The sequence below is a fragment of the Vicugna pacos genome, chromosome 1 (assembly GCF_048564905.1).
Source record: "Vicugna pacos chromosome 1, VicPac4, whole genome shotgun sequence".
Classification (NCBI taxonomy): domain Eukaryota; kingdom Metazoa; phylum Chordata; class Mammalia; order Artiodactyla; family Camelidae; genus Vicugna; species Vicugna pacos.
In genome coordinates this window covers 3,686,910-3,707,405 of record NC_132987.1, presented here as the reverse complement: position 1 = coordinate 3,707,405, position 20,496 = coordinate 3,686,910, and the positions used below count along the sequence as shown (strand labels likewise).

The 20,496-nt window shown below is 41.1% G+C and overlaps 1 protein-coding gene across 1 annotated transcript in view; it reads left to right on the top strand.

Annotated features, from left to right (window-relative positions):
- Positions 1-3,494: 3,494 nt before the first annotated feature.
- The window catches only part of LOC102545896 (collagen alpha-4(VI) chain-like), a 98,492-nt gene continuing 81,490 nt past the window's right edge, over positions 3,495-20,496 (top strand). The window contains exons 1-5 of the mRNA XM_072971330.1: positions 3,495-3,567; positions 8,094-8,696; positions 9,127-9,714; positions 10,912-11,517; positions 15,096-15,725. Of these exons, the coding sequence (XP_072827431.1) occupies positions 3,495-3,567; positions 8,094-8,696; positions 9,127-9,714; positions 10,912-11,517; positions 15,096-15,725 (2,500 nt within the window). The remainder of the gene's footprint in view (positions 3,568-8,093; positions 8,697-9,126; positions 9,715-10,911; positions 11,518-15,095; positions 15,726-20,496) is intronic.

Sequence of the window (20,496 nt, the reverse complement as noted above, 5' to 3'; positions counted from 1 at the left end):
AATGATTCTTCCCTGAATCAGTGATTCCCACGGTGGTTGCAAAGTAAATTTTTAAAAATTGAATGAATTAATCTTAAAAATTAGATTGTTCAGTTAACTACTTGAGCAACATAGTTTGAGAGGAGTTTCTCTCTAACCCAAACTCACTAGAATTATTTCCAGAAAGAGTCAGTATCCATGCAATTCTTTAATGACTTTATTTTTTGCCTCCATGGGGAGTCCTACACGCGTAAATTCAATCCCCCTTCCGCAGCTTAAATTAGATATAAACGTCCTCATGAAATAGTAGATACGATGTGGGTACTAAGTCAATCTGCAGACACTTTTCTCTTCACTGATATAACACACGCATAAGCACAGCTGTAAAATGTTTATAAATGTTTGACTTTTCCACTAGGTTTCCATAAACAGCTCCATTGCTTTATTTACCACTGACTAAAAGTATTTCTCATTTCTTTTGACTAATTGCATTAATGCTAATAATTAGGACATAGTATAATATAAAAATGTGGATACCATACTTGAAAGCTTTATATATCATCTAACTTCCTAGACCCAAGAGCTTGAAAAATTGAAGTACAATATCTTATTGTAATAACAGCAATCATAATAATCATAGTCATAACATATGAATTTAACTTGGATCATTCTTTCTGGCCCTTTCAAACTTTCAGACTCTTTACCCTCATATTGCCCTTAACCCATTAGAACAGTCCATTCTTTAAGATTCACACTTTCATTTATTTGCCATTAGATGAAAGTTTGTTGAAAAATAGAACCTTTATTCTTTTTTTTTACAAAAACGTAGCTAGTCTTTATTGATAAATATTTGAGCAGTTTCCTTTTTTTTGCTATTACAAACAATAGTGTAATGGGTAACCCTGTATATACATCATAATGCAATTGTATCTGTAGGATAAATTCTTAGGGATGAAATTCTTGAGTAAAGGTCACGTGCATTTAACATTTTAAAAGTTTGTATTAATTTACAATTTACGCAGCAATTCCTATCTGCAACTTATTATGAATGAGACAATATCTTTGCACAAGTTTAAAGCCATTTATATTCCTTTTCTGTTAACTATTTATGTCCTTTGTCTATTATTCAACTGGGTCATTGGGGTTTTTGCTATGTTTTTAAAGAAACTTTTATATTTTAAGACTATTAGCACCTTGCCCATTATGTGAGTTGGAAAGTTTTCTCCCAGTTTGTCATTTGTCTTTCATTTTGCTTCTGAGAAAATTTATTCCTAAAGTATTTTCTTTCAAGTTATAATGGGAGATTGATGTAGAAACATCAATGAGGAACAGAGAAATCCAATTTTATCACATCTACTTATTGGAAAAATCACTGGATCGATATGCTGGAGAAGGTTTGTAATAGAGTGGGCAGGACACTAGGTGTCACCCAGCCAGTGCCAAGTGCCTTAGAGGCATCACATAAACCTTGAGAGGGGAGCCAGCTTGCTCAGCTCCAAAGAGCCAGAGATCAGGCTGAAACCAGAATCAAGGGCTGTGGGCTTCCTTTGAAGTCAGGACTTCACCCAGCATTTTCTGTTGGCATAAAATAATAAATCTGATGAAGTTATCTCAACCCTTGAGTCGTTCTCAAGGAGTAAATGCACAGTAGAAGTGTGTCTTTAGGGAGGCAGGGTGGATGCACTTACTCCTTCTGCAAAGAGGACCTCAGCTGTTGTGTGGCTGCTGTTTCTGGGCATCGTGATATCATTTCCACACGATATTCTGCTTAAACGGCCCAAGACTGCAAAGTGACTTAGACTCTGTGAGATTCTTGCCTAAGCTCTTTGATGAGTTTAAAGAAAGTCCTTTAAAGTTTACTGGATATTTCTTATTGTGTCCAGTAGGTAAAATTTCTCTCTCCGCAAGGATAGTTCACATCTCTAAACACGAAAGCAAGGTTTGTAATTCCATTCTCTGGAGCACCTCATACCGTGTTTTGGACAAAATATCGGGCTCCTCGAAGACCGAATTGGTGAATAAAGGGCTTGAGCTCACCTCTTACCCCAAGGCAAATTGCTCCCAGGTCTTCATTCTGCATGACGTGGACTCTGGGGAGCTGAGTGAGTCTGGACTTGGAGATTTTCACTGAAGGGTTTGAAGTAGACGTCCAGCCATGCGCTGGACCTGAAGTCAGGTAACCTGGAACAGAACCTGACGGTGTATGCCTGTGTAGCCCGGGGATGCATCTTACACTTTTCTGGGACCTGATTTCTTCATTTCTATCAACAAAAGGTACAGAGGAAGGCCTTCTTTGCTGGCCTTTCCCAGATTTGAGGTGAGGAACATGGAGATATTAGCACAAAGCAGCAACCAACTGAAAATGAAAATGAGACCAATTAAATAAAAAAGAGGAAGTAAAATATAAACAACAAAATAACTGCTTTATTAATAACAAAGCATTAGTGTTCTTTTACCTCCACAGACTCTGAGTCTCAAAGTAGGGGGAATATGCTTCTACTTTTACATATTGGGTTTCCAAGAAGACTTATTTAACGAGCAATTAAAGAGTGCTTTCCATGAACCAGGTGTGGGTTAAAATGCCTTACAATAATGAACTCATATGACCCCGATCACAAGACTATGAGGTAGGTGTTATTATTGCCCCCATTTTACAAATGGGGAAACTGAGAAGTGAAGCAACTGGCCCAAGAGCAACCCTTAAGCAGCAGATCTGGGATTCAAACCCAGACAGTCTGTCTCCAAGAATCTTTTTAACCCCACTAATTCTGCTGAGGATGGCTGTGAGGTTGGCTTGCTAAGAAGATAAAGATGAGGTGTTCCCTGCTCCAGTTGGAACAGCTCATTCAATATGATTGCTGTGTTGTTCTTATTTTTAAACATATGGACTTTCTTAGAGTCAAAAATTAGAAATGGAATTGGGAGTGGATCATTTACCTGAGAGCCTTCAAAAATAGATCAAACTTCTGGGAGGGAAGTCTGGTGTTCTGCTTCCTCTGGGAACTTAAAAAATATTTTCAGGCTATGCTGATTTTATCAGGCAGATGTGCTTCTGAGCTACTTGAATATTTCTGCATGCCACAATGTTTATCAGGTCATCCAACGCTTGTATAAAAACACAAGCAAAATCATCCAGAAATGTTTATGTTCCACCAAATGAATTGAGTGTGAGAAACAGTAGCTCTACTTCATACCCTATATACTTTCTCCTTTTATAGCCATATCTGGACAACTCTAAACAGTTGAGGTCTGAGGTATATACTCCAAGAGTTTACAAAATTCTTCCTGAGTTGGGTCGGCAAGACCATTTTCCTCGCACAACTGAAATGATGTGGCAATATGTCCTCCTTTATTTTTACAAAGTTTTTGTTGGTCTGGGGAAAGACATGGTAGCATTTTTTTAGAAAAATCAACTGTATTGAGGTATAATGAATAAACAATGTGATGCACTCACTTTAAGTGTGTGAGGCATAAATTTAATTGTGAGGTTTCTTTTCTCTAGGGGCACATCTAGAATGGATACTTGGAAGACATTTTGGGGGATCATCTTCCTTGTGGCAAGTTTTGGCGTCAAGTCACAGAGAATTGGTAATGCATTCTTTAAGCCAAAAATGATAACCTTGCCAGGAATCTAGTGGTAGTGACAATATTAAAAGAAAATATTACAGGAGTTTCATAATTAACCAAAGGGAAATGATTCTTTTCAGGGGACCTTAGAATCTGGCAGCTTTTTGCAAATGGTGGGCACTTCATTTTTTTTTTTCTCCCAAAGCTTAACCTCAAATGACATAAAATAGATATTAAAAAATGCTATCCTTCTGAATGTGTTACCAGGCTCTCAGGTGCTTTTGTAAATGTGGGGCTGTTCTACTGACTCTGCATCTTGCTTTGTCTCCTTCGGCTGTGGTCTTCTGAGTGGTAATTGTCATCGCAAGATGGATTGCTTTTCCGAGGGCTGGTGACATCTCTGCATTCCTTTTTTTGCAATCATTGTAACAGATCGTTGGGACTTTTCAATATGGAATCACTAAGAGAAGATTGTAGGAGCAGCCTGAAGCTCCCAGTGAGACAGTATTGAGGTTTAAATATTCAAGCATAATTGCACAGACTGTTATTTGCTGGGGAAAAAACACAAAGCTCTCTGGGTTTCCCGCGTACTTGGAGTCCTCTCACCGTGAGCAGCAGCTGTGACAGCAAGGCTTCTCATGCCTTGAACACCTTCTAAAGTCACACTGCATGAAAATGTAATACAGCTCTCACATTGTACCTGAGGAAATTAACACTTATTTGCCTAAAAAATAAATTCTACAACCATGAGATGTCTCCTGATTGGAAAGATCAGGGACACACTTCCTGGTCTGTGTTTGATTTCTTTCTGAAAGAGATTTTAAGGGGATCAACCAGTCAGCCATGCCTGGAGTTCTTACTGAATCCTCTCCTCCCTGGAGGGTCAAAGGGAAGTAAAGCTTAAAGGACCTTAAGCTCATTTATTATCTACCTTTTCAATAATCTTGACTTCCCTTGGCCTTGTGATCAAGATGAGGCAAACCTCTGAGAGGTGGGACTCAGGACTCTGGAAGTGACAAATGTGTTTATCATCCCTGAATTACACCAACCTTCTCCAGCCCTTCTCTGCCTAACTCTCACCTAACGCTCAAGTGATCTTTGTTTTTCCATCAGATGGACTTTGAATTTAATATTCTTTTTTTGGGGGGGTAATTAAGTTTATTTTTTTAAATGGGGGTACTGGGAATTGAGTCCAGGACCTTGTGCATGCAAGGCAAGTGCTCTCCCACTAAGCTATATCCTTCCCCCTTGCATTTAACCTTCTCTCTGACAGTCTAGGATAGGGAGTGCATGTCATGGGAGCTAGTTTCTAGTACTGGCTCTTTGAACAGATTTACATGACTTACTTTGATGGATGAGTTGAATTCATTATTCTAAACTTGCACTGGGAGACGGGCTTCAAGATGGCGGAACAGAAGGACACGGAGCTGATCGTCTCTCACAAATACATTAGAAATATATCTACCTGTGGGGCAATTCTCATGGAATGTCTACTAAACTTGCAGTGTTCAACACAGTGGCCACTAGGCACATGTGACTTTATTTATTTATTTATTTTGCGGGGGAGGGTAATACAGTTTACTTATCTATTTTTTAGAGGAGATACTGGGGATTGAACCTAGGACCTTGTGCATGCTAGTCATGCACTCTACTACTTGAGCTAAATATCACCCCTACCACGTGCGACTATTTAAATTAAAGAAAAATTCAGTAAAATTTAACATTTCATTTCAATCATACTAGCTATATTTAAAAGCATTTTTTCTCTTTTCTTTCTTTCTTTTTTAATGGAGGTACTAGGGATTGAGCCCAGGACCTCATGTGTGCTAAGCATGTGCTCTACCACTGAGCTATACCCTCCCCCTCAACCTCATGCTAGCTACATTTCTTTTTTTTTTTTTTTAACATTTTTTATTGATTTATAATCACTTTACAATGTTGTGTCAAATTCCAGTGTTCAGCACAATTTTTCAGTCATTCATGGACATATACACACTCATTGTCACATTTTTTTCTCTGTGAGTTATCATAACATTTTGTGTATATTTCCCTGTGCTATACAGTGTAATCTTGTTTATCTATTCTACAATTTTGAAATCCCAGTCTATCCCTTCCCACCCTCCACCCTCCTGGCAACCACAAGTCTGTATTCTCTGTCTATGAGTCTATTTCTGTCCTGTATTTACACTTTGTTTTTGTTTGTGTTTGTTTTTGTTTTTGTTTTTTAGATTCCACATATGAGCGATCTCATACGGTATTTTTCTTTCTCTTTCTGGCTTACTTCACTTAGAATGACATTCTCCAGGGACATCCATGTCGCTACAAATGGTGTTATGTTGTGGGTTTTTATGGCTGAATAGTTTTTCCATTGTATAAATATACCACTTCTTCTTTATCCAGTCACCTGTTGATGGACATTTAGGCTGTTTCCATGTCTTGGCTATTGTATATAGTGCTGCTATGAACATTGGGGTGCAGGTGTCATCCTGAAGTAGGGTTCCTTCTGGATACAAGCCCAGGAGTGGGATTCCTGGGTCATATGGTAAGTCTATTCCTAGTCTTTTGAGGAATCTCTACACTGCTTTCCATAGTGGCTACACCAAACTGCATTCCCACCAGCAATGTAGGAGGGTTCCCCTTTCTCCACAGCCTCTCCAGCATTTGTCATTTGTGGATTTTTGAATGACAGCCATTCTGACTGGTGTGAGGTGATACCTCATTGTAGTTTTGATTTGCATTTCTCTGATAATTAATGATATTGAACATTTTTTCATGTGCCTTTTGATCATTTGTATGTCTTCCTTGGAGAATTGCTTGTTTAGGTCTTCTGCCCATTTTTGGATTGGGTTGTTTATTTTTTTCTTATTGAGTCGTATGAGCTGCTTATATATTCTAGAGATCAAGCCTTTGTCGGTTTCATTTGCAAAAATTTTCTCCCATTCTGTAGGTTGTCTTGTTTTACTTCTGGTTTCCTTTGCTGTGCAGAAGCTTGTAAGTTTCATTAGGTCCCATTTGTTTATTCTTGCTTTTATTTCTTCTAGGAGAAAATTTTTGAAATGTATGTCAGATAATGTTTTGCCTATGTTTTCCTCTAGGAGGTTTACTGTATCTTGTCTTATGTTTAAGTCTTTGATCCATTTTGAGTTGATTTTTGTGTATGGTGTAAGGGAGTGTTCTAGCTTCATTGTTCTACATGCTGCTGTCTAGTTTTCCCAACACCATTTGCTGAAGAGACTGTCTTTATTCCATTGTATATTCTTGCCTCCTTTGTCGAAGATGAGTTGACCAAAGGTTTGTGGGTTCATTTCTGGGCTCTCTATTCTGTTCCATTGGCCTATATGTCTGTTTTGGTACCAATACCATGCTGTCTTGATGACTGTAGCTCTATAGTATTGTCTGAAGTCTGGGAGAGTTATTCCTCCAGCCTCTTTCTTTCTCTTCAGTAATGCTTTGGCAATTCTAGGTCTTTGATGATTCCATATAAATTTTATTATGATTTGTTCTAGTTCTGTGAAATATGTCCATGCTAACTACATTTCAAGTGCTCAATAGCCACATGTACTTCGTGGCTATAGTATTGCATGGCAGAGTCTCATAGGATTATTCTAGCTCTAAAATTGTCTGATTCCCTTATTTGGTTTCATTAATGTTCAATACTTCCATCCTTGTAAGGATGCCTTCTCCCTTCTCCCTCCCTCTCTCCCTCTCTCTTTCCCAAACATTTCCTTCTTCAAATATATTTTGGATGACTACTCTACTTATGACACTTGAGTGGTGGACAAACAAAACTTATGGCATCTGCTTTCATGGAACTCACAGTTTAGCTGGAGAGATTGTGATTAATCAAATAAGCACACAGATGGATGCTTCATTACAAACCAAGATAAAAGAACATGATTCTATGGAATTTACCAGAAGAAAAAAAGAAAGAGAAAAGGGAGAAAGGAAACTCAATAGAGGAAACAGTATTTCTTTTAAATTGAAGTATAGTTGATTTACAATGTTGTGTTAGTTTCAGGTGTCAGTAAAGTGATTCAGTTATTCATGTATATATTCTTTTTCAGATTCTTTTTCAATATAGGTTATTATAAAGTATTGAATATATTTCCCTGTGCTATGCAGTAGGATCTTGCTGTTAATCTAATATATATATATATAAGTTTATATCTGCTAATCCCAAACTCCTAATTTATCCCTCCCTCCTTTCTGCTTTGATAACCCTGTTTGTTTTCTATGTCTGTGAGTCTCTTTCTGTTTTGTAAGTAAGTTCATTTAAATCATTTTTTTAAGATTCCACATATAAGTGATATCATATGATATTTGTCTGTCTCTGTCTGACTTACTTCACTTAGTGTGACCACCTCTAGGCCCATCCCTGTTGCTGTAAATGGCATTATTTTATTCTTTTTCATGGCTTAGTAGTATTCCATTGCATAATTATACCAGAACTTCTTTATCCAGTCATCTGTTGATGAACATTTAGGTTGTTTCGATGTCTTGGCTATCAATTTTGTAATGTTTCATCTCAAGTGGACTCTCTCCCCCAGTCTGCAGGGAGGCCACTGTGGGAGATGTCGTGTTTCTGGTGGACACCAGCATCAACCCCCAGGACAACCGCAGTGTGCGGGGCTTTTTGTACATGATGGTCAATGGCTTCAAGGTCAGCCGAGAGGCCGTCCGCGTGGGGCTGGCCCAGTATGGCGAAGAGCCCCGGTCCGAGTTCCTCCTTTCCACCTACCAACGCAAAGGCGAAGTGCTGAGACACATCCAGAGGTTTCCATTTAAGCCTGGGGGCCACAAGTTGGGCCTGGCCCTGCAGTTCCTCCTGGATCATCACTTCCAGGAGACAGCGGGGAGCCGCGCGAGCCAGGGCGTGCCCCAGGTTGCCCTGGTGCTCAGCACAGGCCAGCCGGAGGACCACGCGTGGGATCAAGCCGAGGCCTTTAGGAGGGCGGGCATCCTCCTCTATGTGGTGGGTGTCAGAGACGCGGGATCCGCGGAGCTCGGGGAGATTGCAAGTCGCCCTGCCGAGAAATTTGTCTCCATTGTTCCCAGCCTCTCTGGTCTGGGCAGCCTGGCCCCGAAGCTGAGGCAGGAACTCTGTAATACTTTGGTAAATGCAGCTCCAGCTGTTGGCCATGTCTCTCCAGGTACAAGGCTTTCCTCTTATTTCTGATCTACTTCTGATCTCTTATTCATCCCTCCCCCATATGCCTTCCATATGTGTGCATGTTTAATTTTAATAGTAAAATTTCACTAAACTGTCTACACTTTATGCTCCTCTCCAATCAATGATCAAAGACTTTCCAACTCTTTTTATAAACCCTGTGGGCTTTATGATGGCTCTCCATATGGATGTAGTGTAAGTCTGCTTTTGAAGGAAAAAATATTTGTTCCTAGGATAATATTATTCTTACTGCTGTCACTGCTCCAAGCATGCTGCAGTTCAGGGTGTCTGAGGACCACTGTGTACAGGATTCCTGGCATTTCGCTTCCTTTCTGTTCACAGTCTGGCTCCACTGGTTCTAAGCATTTTGAGTGAAGACCCACAGATCCCGCCCCTTTTATCCTCTCTTGCAGCTTGCGGAGAAGCAGTCCTGGCCGACATTGTCTTCCTAGTAGACAGCTCGACCAGCATCGGGCCCCAGAACTTTCAGAAAGTGAAGAACTTCCTTCACTCTGTAGTCTTGGGGCTTGACATCAGCAGTGACCAGGTTCGAGTGGGACTTGCTCAGTATAATGACAACATCTACCCAGCCTTTCAGCTGAACCAGTATCCTCTGAAGAGTGTGGTCCTGGAGCAGATCCGGAATCTGCCCTACCAGACGGGAGGCACAAACACAGGGAGTGCCCTGGAGTTCATCAGGACCAACTACTTGACTGAGGTGGCTGGCAGCCGGGCCAAGGACAGGGTTCCCCAGATAGTTATCCTGGTCACAGATGGGGAATCAAACGATGAAGTCCAGGAGGCAGCTGACCGGTTGAAAGAAGATGGGGTTGTTGTGTACGTGGTCGGGGTCAACGTCCAGGATGTCCAGGAGTTGCAAAAGATAGCCAGTGAACCATTTGAGAAGTTCCTCTTCAACACTGAAAACTTCAACATCCTGCAGGATTTCTCTGGAAGCATTCTTCAGACTCTGTGCTCGGTGGTGGAGAGCAAGATTAAAGGTAAGAAGTTGTGTCAAAATCCAACATTTCAACCAGGATGCCTAATTGTAATACAGGCCAAGAGCCACTGAGTGTAGCGGGAGGGCAGCACCAGGAGGTGTTCACCATCACTGGAGGGTGTGAGGGTGTTTCCTGGATGAAGGAGCATCTGAGCTGCGGACTGAAATTAACAGAGTTCTCATGGATAGGACAGAGCATCCTACCATGCTGTTCAGAGGAAACAGCGTGTTGTGGCGTCTGGAAGACCTTTTTCTTAATTGCAGTATAGTTGATTTACAATGTTGTGTTAGGTTCTGGTGTACAGTATAGTTACATATACATATATATATATATATGTATTCTTTTTCATTATGGGTTATTACAAGATACTGAATATAGTTCCCTGTGCTCTACAGAAGAACTTTGTTGTTTATCTACACTGTATATAATAGTTTGTATCTGCTAATCCCAAACTCCTAATTTATCCTTTACCCCCTTCCCCTTTGTTAACCATAAGTTTGTTTTCTATGTCTGTGAGTTTGTTCCTGCTTTGTGAATAAGTTTGTTTATGTCATTGTTTTTTAGATTCCAAATATCAGTGATATCATATGATATTTGCCTTTGTATGATAATCTCTAAGTCTATCCACATTGCAGCAAATGACTTTATTTTATTCTTTTTTATGGCTGAGTGGCATCCCATTGTATATATACCACAACTTCCTTATCCAGTCATCTGTTGATGGACATTTAGGTTGCTTCCATGTCTTGGCAATTATAAATAGTGCTGCTGTGAACATTGGGGTGCATGTGTCTTTTCAAATTAGTTTTCTCCAGATATATGCCCAGGAGTGGGACTGCTGGATCGTATGGCAGGTCTATGTTTAGTTTTTTAAGAACCTCCATATTGTTTTCCACAATGGCTGCACCAAATTACATTCCCACCAATTGTGTAGGAGGGTTCCCTTTTCTCCACACCCTCTCCAGCAGAAGACCTGTTTTTAAAATCCTGGCTTTGCCACTTTCTAGTTATGTGAGTATGACAAGCAGCGTCATGTTTTCACTTCACTTTTCTCATTTGCACAGTGAAGGTGCTAATACTTGCCTAGTAGGAAGGTTAATGAGGATTAAAAGTACCTTGTATTCAATCTTCATGAGGTCTTGATTTGATATGCTTTCTCTCTGTGTCATTTCCTCCCCATTCTCTCTTTATTTCCAGAATACACCCAGCCCTATGCAGATGTAGTCTTTCTCGCTGACACGTCACAGAACACATCGTGGACCAGTTTCCAGTGGATGTGGAATTTCATCTCCAGGGTGGTGGGCATGCTGGATGTTGGCAGGGACAAGTACCGGATTGGGCTGGCTCAGTACGGTGGCCGAGGTCACACTGAATTTTTGCTTAATACCTACCAGACCCAGGATGAGATGACTGCTCACATCCATGATCACTTTGTGCTCCGGGGAGGTCCCAGGAGAACGGGCAAAGCTCTGCGATACCTTCATCAGACCTTCTTCCAGGAGGCAGCAGGAAGCCGGTTTCTCCAGGGCATTCCCCAGTATGCAGTGGTCATCACCTCAGGCAGATCTGGAGATGAGGTCGGGGATGCAGCACAGACATTGAGGGAGAAAGGCGTGAAAGTCATGTCCGTGGGTGTCCAAGACTTTGACAGGAGAGAGCTGGAGGGGATGGGGACCCCACCCCTTGTATATGAGATGCAAGGACAAGATGGTGTCAGACAGGTGACACAGGATATGAGCTCAGTGATCCAAGGGACTGGGCAGCTCGAGTTCAACAGCGAGGCAGAGAAGGAGCCGATAGCAGGTAAGGTTTGGTCCCTCGGTATGTGAGCCACCCGGTGGTCTCAGCATAATAGGAGAGTCTGGGGAAAGAGCAGAGGAGAGGGCATTCTGGGTTCCTAGTGCCAGGACAGTAGCATCAATGGATGGGGAGAGGAAGAGGCATGGGTTTGCCTCAGGCACTTACCTTGGAGTGGATAATTATGGTCATTTGTTGAGGATAATTATGGTCGCTAGCTAAGGATGCTGCGTAACAAGCCATCCAAAAAGTCAGTGGCTGAAAAGAAACATTTATTTTCATGGATCAGCTGAGCTTCACTGGGCTCAGCTTCACTGGGCTTTGCTCGTCCTGCCTGGGCTTATTCACAGGTATGGGGTTTGGCTGGGAGTTGGCTGATCTACGTTTGGTTCTGCTCCATGGCTCTCACCTTCCTCCTGGGGCCATTGGGCTAGTCTGGGCACATCCATCTCATGGTGACTACAGAGGTGTAAGAGAGAAAACCCAACTGCAGAAGCAGTTTTCAGACCTCTGCTTCATTGTCTGCTGATATTCCATTGGCTAAAGAGGGTCACATGGCTATCTTGTCATTAGTGGAGTAAGAAAATATATTCCTGAGTCGGGGGGTTGGATATAACTGGATATGGAAGAATGTAGATTCAGTCCCCAGTACCTCCATTAAAAAATAAAAATTAAAAAAAACTTTAAAAATATATTCCTCTCATGAAGTGAGGTGTAGGGAGTGAGTATTTCTGAACAGTAATCCAAGTTACCATGTGCCTTTTCCAGAAGAAGGGGCAGTCAGGCTTTTCACCATAGATTAAATGAAGTCCCTCCCTAGTTTGGCATTCAAGATGCTCAGGGGAGATGCTGTTGGCATTTTGAATGATCCAGTTCATAGCGTAGGATGGTCCTGTGAGTTGCTGAAGGTTTAACATGCCTTATTCCTGCCAGTAGCATCCCTGAATCTTACGATAACCTAAAACACCACCATATACTTCCAAATGTCCCCTGGGGAAGGGTTCCACTCTGTTGGTAGAGAAATACTGAGCTTTATCTCCTGATAAGCCCCTTTATACATTCTAACCACTAGCCAAGCTGAACAGCTCACCGTTTGCTGTATATGTGTCATACTTTTCCACCCCTGTCTCTGCTGTTGAACACACTACCCCATCAGCCTGAAATGCCTACCGTCAAACCCTTATCCTTCAGGAAGGAAGGTGTAACTCAGCAGCAGAGTGTGTGCTTAGCATGCACGAGGGCCTGGGTTCAATCCCCACCACCTCTGTTACAGTCAATCAACCTAATTACCCCCCTTCCCCCCAAAATATAAAAAACCCTTTATCCTTCAGTTCTTAAATTGCCTTCTTGACAGAGCTGCCCCACAACTAGAAGTGATCGCTTCCTCCTCTGTCTGAACTGTCATTGCTCTGCCCAGAGTCTCAACATCCAGAGCTCCAGGGTCCTTGGCATTTTTTAGGCAGAAAAGACACAGTGAGACAAGAAGAGGAAAATCTAGGGACAAGAAGAGGAAAATCTAGGGAGATAATAAGGCACTAAGAAGCACTTACGAACATTACTTTAAGTAGAAATAGAGCAAAAGGAGGGTGCGGCAGAGAACCTGACCTGGGTGTATTTGTGTTGGTCCCTCAACAATGGGTGAGCTTTTAAACGTATTTAATATACAGGGAGAAAGGAGGAGCCTCGTGGTAAGGAGAAGAGCAGGGTAAGGGGGTGCAAGTAGGGGTGGGCTGGATGGATGTGGAGGAAAGTGAAAAAAATGGAGCCAATTGGGCGCGGGGGGAGGGTTCAGAAATAGTGAGGGATGAGATTGGATTATGTACCCTGATTATGGGGTTCCAAAGGCACTGGAAAGTGACCGTAGGTTTTTAAACAAGAAAAATCATGACCAAAGTGGGCTTGAAGGAAGCCTTCAGTGGGCAGGGTGGATTCTACATGGCTCAGAAGGACTTCAAGGCTGAGCTGTCATCTGTCCACAGGGAGGGTGCCTGGGTCTAGGGAGTGGTGGCTCTGATAATGAGGAAACAGGGTAAGTCCTGGAGACCTCTTCATAGGAGAATAATAGTGCCTGGCACCAGCAGGTGAAGGAAGGGAGAAGTCAAAGCTGCTTGCAGTTTCTGGAGAAGGTGTTTCAGACATAAAAATCAGGGGCAATACCCTCTTTTTAAATCTAGGATTGATCTTTGATTCTTTTTAAAATTTTAAAAATTGAATTATAGTTGATTTACAATTTTGTGTTAGTTTCTGGTGTACAGCAAAGTGATTCAGTTATACACACACACACACACTCAGATCCTTTTTCAACATAGGTTATTACAAGATATTGAATGTAGTTCCCTGTGCTATATAGGAGGTCCTTGTTGTTTATCTATTTTATGTATAGTAGTTTGTATCTGCAAATTCCAAACTCCTAATTTATCCCTCCCCCTCCTTTCCCCTTTGGTCACCATGAGTTTGTTGTCTATGTCTGTGAGTCTCTTTCGGTTTTGTAAAGAAGTTCACTTGAGTAATTTTTTTAGGTTCCATGTATAAGTGTTACCGTGTGATATTTGTCTTTCTCTGTCTGACTTACTTCACTTAGTATGATCATCTCTAGGTCCATCCAATTTTTGATTCTTTATTAAAAAAAAAAAGGACCAAAGGGAAAATTTCAGGACATCAAGGTAGGTCCAGGGGTTATTCTGATCTTCCTGTATTCTCTTCTCTAAATTTTGTTTCACGGTACTCAGTTGTCTACACACTGGTTTCAGCCTTCTGCACGCGGTTTTGACTCTCTGCTAAGGAGATTTCTGTTTTCATACGGTAGATAGGTTTGGACCTTATTGGTATGCGGACACAGTGGGTTTCCCTACATTAGGCCCTGCCTTACATTGGGAGGGAGGGCTCTGGACTTCTCTTAGAAGGGAGTTGATGCAGTCAGAACCCCATTACCCAATTTGGGGTAGGCAAAAAGAATGGTTCTTTCATAGCAAAATGAAACAGCCAGTTACTTCAATTTTTGGACCAAGATTTTTCACAGAAACCTGCAAGATTTCATGTTACCTCTGTTAAAATGACCTGAAATTTATCAGAGAATGGTGCATAAATTAATAGTCACCATTGATTATCTCCATCTTTCACCAAAAGAGGAACAATGATTAAATCAAAAAGGTTTCAGGCCTTATAAAAGAGAATTTGATCCAGGGCTTCCTGAAACCCCCCAAATAAAGAAAAAACTAGTCAAGCAAGACTCAGATGCTTCTAGTGGACTTAGATGAATTGAATATGACCTTAAAGTGCTTTCTTGTGGATATTCACATATTTATGTATTTTGCAAGTGATGTGAACACACTTCCACGTGAAAAATTTTGAACCCCGGGATGTTCTTTGACTGTCCTGCAAAATGATGGTCTTTATAAAGGCTTCCACTAAATTCTAACGTGCATTAATACGTTAGTATAAGATACATGATTGCAATTTACAATGCTAAGTTTATAATTATAATATATAGAAACAGAGAATAATACAGCTTTTGTATACAAAATGAATGTTGTCTTTATTATTCTGTCCTCATGCTAAAGCTCTTTCTGTTCGTTTGTTTATAGCGTGTCCGACTGCAGTCCCGGCTGACTTGGTATTCCTCATTGAGGAATTTCCCAGGGACAGGCACTTGAATTTCCAACAAGTTGTCAGTTTCTTAAAGACCACCACCCACTCTCTAAGATTTCATCCAGAGGTTGTGAGAATTGGCTTGGTCTTCTACAGCGAGGAACCACAGCTTGAGTTTTCACTGGATACATTTCAGGATCCAGCCAAGATCTTGGAGCATCTGAACAAATTAACCTACAGGGGGAGAAGGGGAAAGACCAAGACCGGTGCTGCTTTGGATTTCCTGAGGAATGAGGTTTTCATTCAGGAGAAGGGCAGCCGGTCCTCGCAAGGTGTACAGCAGGTAGCCGTGGTCATCACAGAAAGCTCCTCCCAAGACAAAGTGTCCAAGCCCGCTTCTCTCCTCCGCAGGGCAGGGGTTACCATCTACGCAGTGGGTACCCAGATTGCCTCAGAGAACTCAGATCTGGAGAAGATAGCGTCCCATCCTCCTTGGAAGTATGTCATCTCCCTCGAATCTTTTTTGCAACTCACCGTTGTGGGAAGCAAGATTAAGAACCAACTCTGCCCTGAGATTGTAGGCACCAGGGTTTCCATTTCTGGGATGGGCTCTGAGCTACAAGAAGGTAGGAGGACCTTTCCCAAATTTGATCTTTTTAAAAAAAATGTTTATTCTGTTTGCTCCTTACCCACACCTGCTCTACCTCCCACCCAAGAAAAGATTTTGGAGTCAATTCATTGAAAAACAGAAACAAAACTTATGAAACCGTTATTTTGTCTTAACTCTACACAGTGGAGAATGTGAAGTAAAAAGTGAACACGGCCCTGTCTTCCTGTCTTACCCCTCATCCCTTTTAACAAACAATTTGATGAAAAAATATGGATTTTTACAGTAGAAGCCGTAGGGATCTGCGTATAGATTGACCAGACCTTAAGTCATATAAAGTGGCAGATTATTTCAAAAGAGAAAGATACAAACATTCTTGAAATTAAAACATTTAACTTCAAATATAGTAAATGAACATCAATTTGCCAATCTTTTGTGCAGGGCCAAGGCTTCTTTGACTAGGAGCCCCTCTGATTGGAGTTCCATGTATTTGCCTCATGAATCATCCAATAGTGTATGTTCTATCATTTCCAGGTTCAGTTTCATTAATGAAGAGAACTTCACCACTGTTGAAACCATCTACGTACAGACATCCTTATTGACTTTTATGATCTCAAAAATGCAGTCCTTTGCAGTGCTCTCCAGTACACCACCAACTTCTTTTTTTTAATTACAACATTTTAAAAATTATTTTTTTAAATTGAAGTACCATCAGTTACAATGTGTCAATTTCTGGTGTACAGCACCATGTCCAAGTCATGCTTATACATACGTATATTCCTTTTTCATATTCTTTTTCATTAAAGGTTATTACAAGATATTGAACATAGTTCTTTGTGCCCTACAGAAGAAACTCTTTTTTAAATCTATTTTTGTATATGGTGGCTAACATTATCAACAATTTCTTTTAAAGCAACTTGCCTCTGCTGGGTCTTTTCTAAGTAGTTAACTTGGTTTTCATAGATGTCATAAACCCCTTTTATTCACACTCATATCCTATAGATTTTCACAATATTTGCTTTGTTGTGTAATTATAATGATTTGCCACTTATGGGCTGTTATGAATATCTTTGTGTCTGTCTATCTACTTGTCTGTCTGTTTTTGTCCATCCGTGCTAGTATGTCTTAGATTCAACTCAGAATTATAGAAAGAAGGTGGCAACTTGAAATGTATATAATTAACTGAAAAATTCAGAGCTGTAACTGTATCCTCAGGGGAGAATCAGTGAGCTTTAATTTATTTACTTATTTAAAAAAAAACCACTAAATGATTTTGTAATTTCCTGATGACTTGTGTTGAGGTCTAGAGATTTAAAATATCTAAATAAATCCCTGTCTTCCTCTTTGGCCCAGATTTTTAGTCCCTTTCTTTATCTCGGGAATGAGGAACAAAATCATTAACTATGAATTTCACTGGCTTGTGAACCCCCTGCTTACATTCTCTCCTGATTGTCAAACAGTGAAGACTTGAGAGTTGATTTCTTTCTCAGACTGCATAGCAGCTAAAAAGAAACCTGTAATTAGGAAAATCTGCCCAAAGTCTGGGGTGGTTCGATGTAGGGGCAGCTTAGAGGTAAGGAGAAGTTGGGACAATGTCACCAGAATTCTGTCCTGGGTGATCGTAACGATCATAATATCTGCCATTTATTGGTCACCTGCTGTGTGTCAGACCCTCTTCTAAGCACGTGGTTTATGTGATAGGCGTGCATATTAGCATCACTGTCAAAAATCGTCTCTCCTCCAAAATGTCCCTCTGCCAAGCTTGGCGAGAATGTGTCGCACCAGGCGGTACTTGGACTTTTAACCCATCCTGTGGACGATGAGAAGCCCTGGGCGGTAGGGGAGCCTCTTTGGGCCACTGCTGAGGAGAAAGGACCACTGCACAGGAAAGGGCTGGCCGCAGAGATACCGCTTCCTGCGCAGTGGTCTTTTACTTGGACTCAGGCCAGCCACGCCCTGTTGCCAGTGGGTGCTGTTTCCATCAAGGTTCCGGTTCCTGCCTTCTCTTTACAAAATTCCCCCTCCATTCCCCAAGCACTCAGCAAACGCTTCCAAGCCGCACTCTGTTCCGATGCCTGCCCCTCTAGGGTGGGGTTGGCAGATAAATACAAGATGCCCAGTGAAATTTGAATTTCATTCAGATAAACAACAGATATTTTATCTAGTGTAGGATGCTTCATGTGTTACATGGACCAAGTCCTCCCAAGTGGTGGCCTGAATAAGGGAGACCACTGCCCTTCTGGTCAGGAGCCATGAAAAGGCGTCCCTGGGTCAAGGAATCCAGAGATTAATAACATAAGTCTGAAGGGATTGAGGGCAAAATCATGCTGCTCTCTCTGAGAAATCTGCTACATGACAAAAGTAAAACACTGGGTTATCGTAACTGTGAATTTTTGTTTGTTTGTTTGTTTTTGAAGAGGGAAAGATAGTTAGATCTATTTATTTTTTTAAGGGGATGATTTTCAAAAAATGTTATTTTTATTTTTTAATTTACAATGTTGTATTAGCTTCTGGAGGGAAGGTAATTAAGTTTATTTATTTATTTTTGATAATGATTTTTTAAAAAAATTATTCTTTTTTAAAATTTTAAACATTTTTTAATTGAGTAATATTCATTTTACAATATTGTGTCAAATTCCAGTGTAGAGCACAATATTTCAGTTATACGTGAATATACATATATTCATTGTCATGTTTTTTTTTCGCTATGAGCTACCACAAGATCTTGTATGTATTTCCCTGTGCTATACAGTATAATCTTGTTCATCTAGTCTACATTTTAAAATCCCAGTCTGTCCCTTCCCACCCACAGCCCCCTTGGCAACCACAAGTTTGTATTCTGTGTCTATGAGTCTGTTTCTGTTTTGAATTTATGTTTTTTGGTTTTTTTTTTAGATTCCACATATGAGTGATTTCATATGGCATTTTTCTTTCTCTTTCTGGCTTACTTCACTTAGAATGACATTCTCCAGGAACATCCATGTTGCTACAATTGGTGTTATGTTGTCGTTTTTATGGCTGAATAGTATTCCATTGTATAAATATACCACTTCTTCTTTATCCAGTCATCTGTCGATGGACATTTAGGCTGTTTCCATGTCTTGGCTATTATAAATAGTGCTGCTATGAACATTGGGGTGCAGGTGTCTTTTTGAAGTAGGGTTCCTTCTGGATATATGCCCAGGAGCGGGATTCCTGGGTCATATGGTAAGTCTATTCCTAGCCTTTTGAGGAATCTCCATACTGTTTTCCACAGTGGCTTTCGTTGCTTCCCTCTCCCACTTTTAATGATTTAGATGTTTTCTTTTCAATTTTGTGTTTATTTTATTTGTAATTCATGGTAGTTATCACCTTTCCACTTATGAGTTTCTCATTTTTGTAGCATCCTACTTCTTTTCTAGTTAAAGTAGACCTATCAATATTTCTTTCAGCATGGGTTTAGTGTGGCTAAATTCTTTTGGTTTTTGCTTGTCTGTGAAGTTCTTTATCTCTCCTTCTATTCTAAAGGATAGCCTTGCTGGATAGAGTATCCTAGGCTGCATCTTTTTTTCATTCAGGACTTTGAATATATCTTGCCACTCCCTTCTGGCCTGTAGTGTTTGTGTAGAGAAATCAGCTGAGAGCCTTATGGGGGTTCCCTTGTAACCCACTCTGTTTTTCTCTTGCTGCCTTTAGGATCATTTCTTTATCCTTGACTCTGGCCATCTTGATTATGCTATGTCTTGGTGTGGGTCTGTTTGGTTTCTTCCTGTTTGGAACCCTCTGAGCCTCCTGTACCTGGATATCTTATTCCTTCTTTAGGTTTGGGAAGTTTTCAGTCATGATTTCTTCAAATACCTTTTCAATCCCCCTTGTTCTTTCTTCCCCTTCTGGAACCCCTAGTATGCGTAGATTGGCATGCTTTATATTATCCCATAGGTCCCTTATATTCTTTTCATTGTTTTTTATTTGTTTTTCTCTCAGCTGTTCTGATTGGGTGCTTTCTGTTGTCCTGTCTTCTAGGTCACTCATTCGTTCCTCTGCATTATCTAACCTGCTTTGTACAGACTTTAGGTCAGCTCTCATCTCAACAAATGAGTTTACTAATTCTACTTGGTTCTTCTTTATTGCTTCTATTTCTTTTTTGACATATTTTATATCTCTAAGCACATAAACATTTCTTTTAGTTCCTTCAGTACTTTGATCACTCCTTTTTTGAAATCTTGATCTAGTTGGCCATCAATGTCTATTTCCTTGATTGTGCATTCAGGGGATTTCTCTTGATCTTTTAATTGGGAGTGGTTCCTTTGCTTCTTCATATTGCTCATATCTCTCTGGCACTGTGACTTATGGAGTATCAGTTATCTAGTTCTCCTGGAGATGGTGTGCTCTTAATGATTTTATTGAGAGGTCTTTGTGTCTTCATCTTGTTTCATGAACTCAGCTTGCTGTTTCCAGAGGCCCTCTGCTGGCGCACTTGTCTGTGCTGCTCCCAGTGGCAGTCGGCTAGCAGATCGCATCCCCTCCCAACACTAGGTCAGGTGCTGAGCTCTTACTTCGTGGGCAGGCAGGTCACTCCCCCTCCAGATGCCACAGTCAGATGCTGCGCTCTGGGGAGGCAGGTGGGCAGATTGCGCCTCCTCCCAGTACCGTGGTCAGGTGCTGCGTTCCTGCCAGGAAGGCAGGTGGCCATCCACCCTCTCCTGGCACCAGTTGCTCCGCTGCTCTGTGCAGCTGCCTGCCCTGCCTCGGGTTGGCACTCTGTAGGTGGGCGGGGAAGACTGCGGAACAGCCCTGCCCCTGCTCCATGC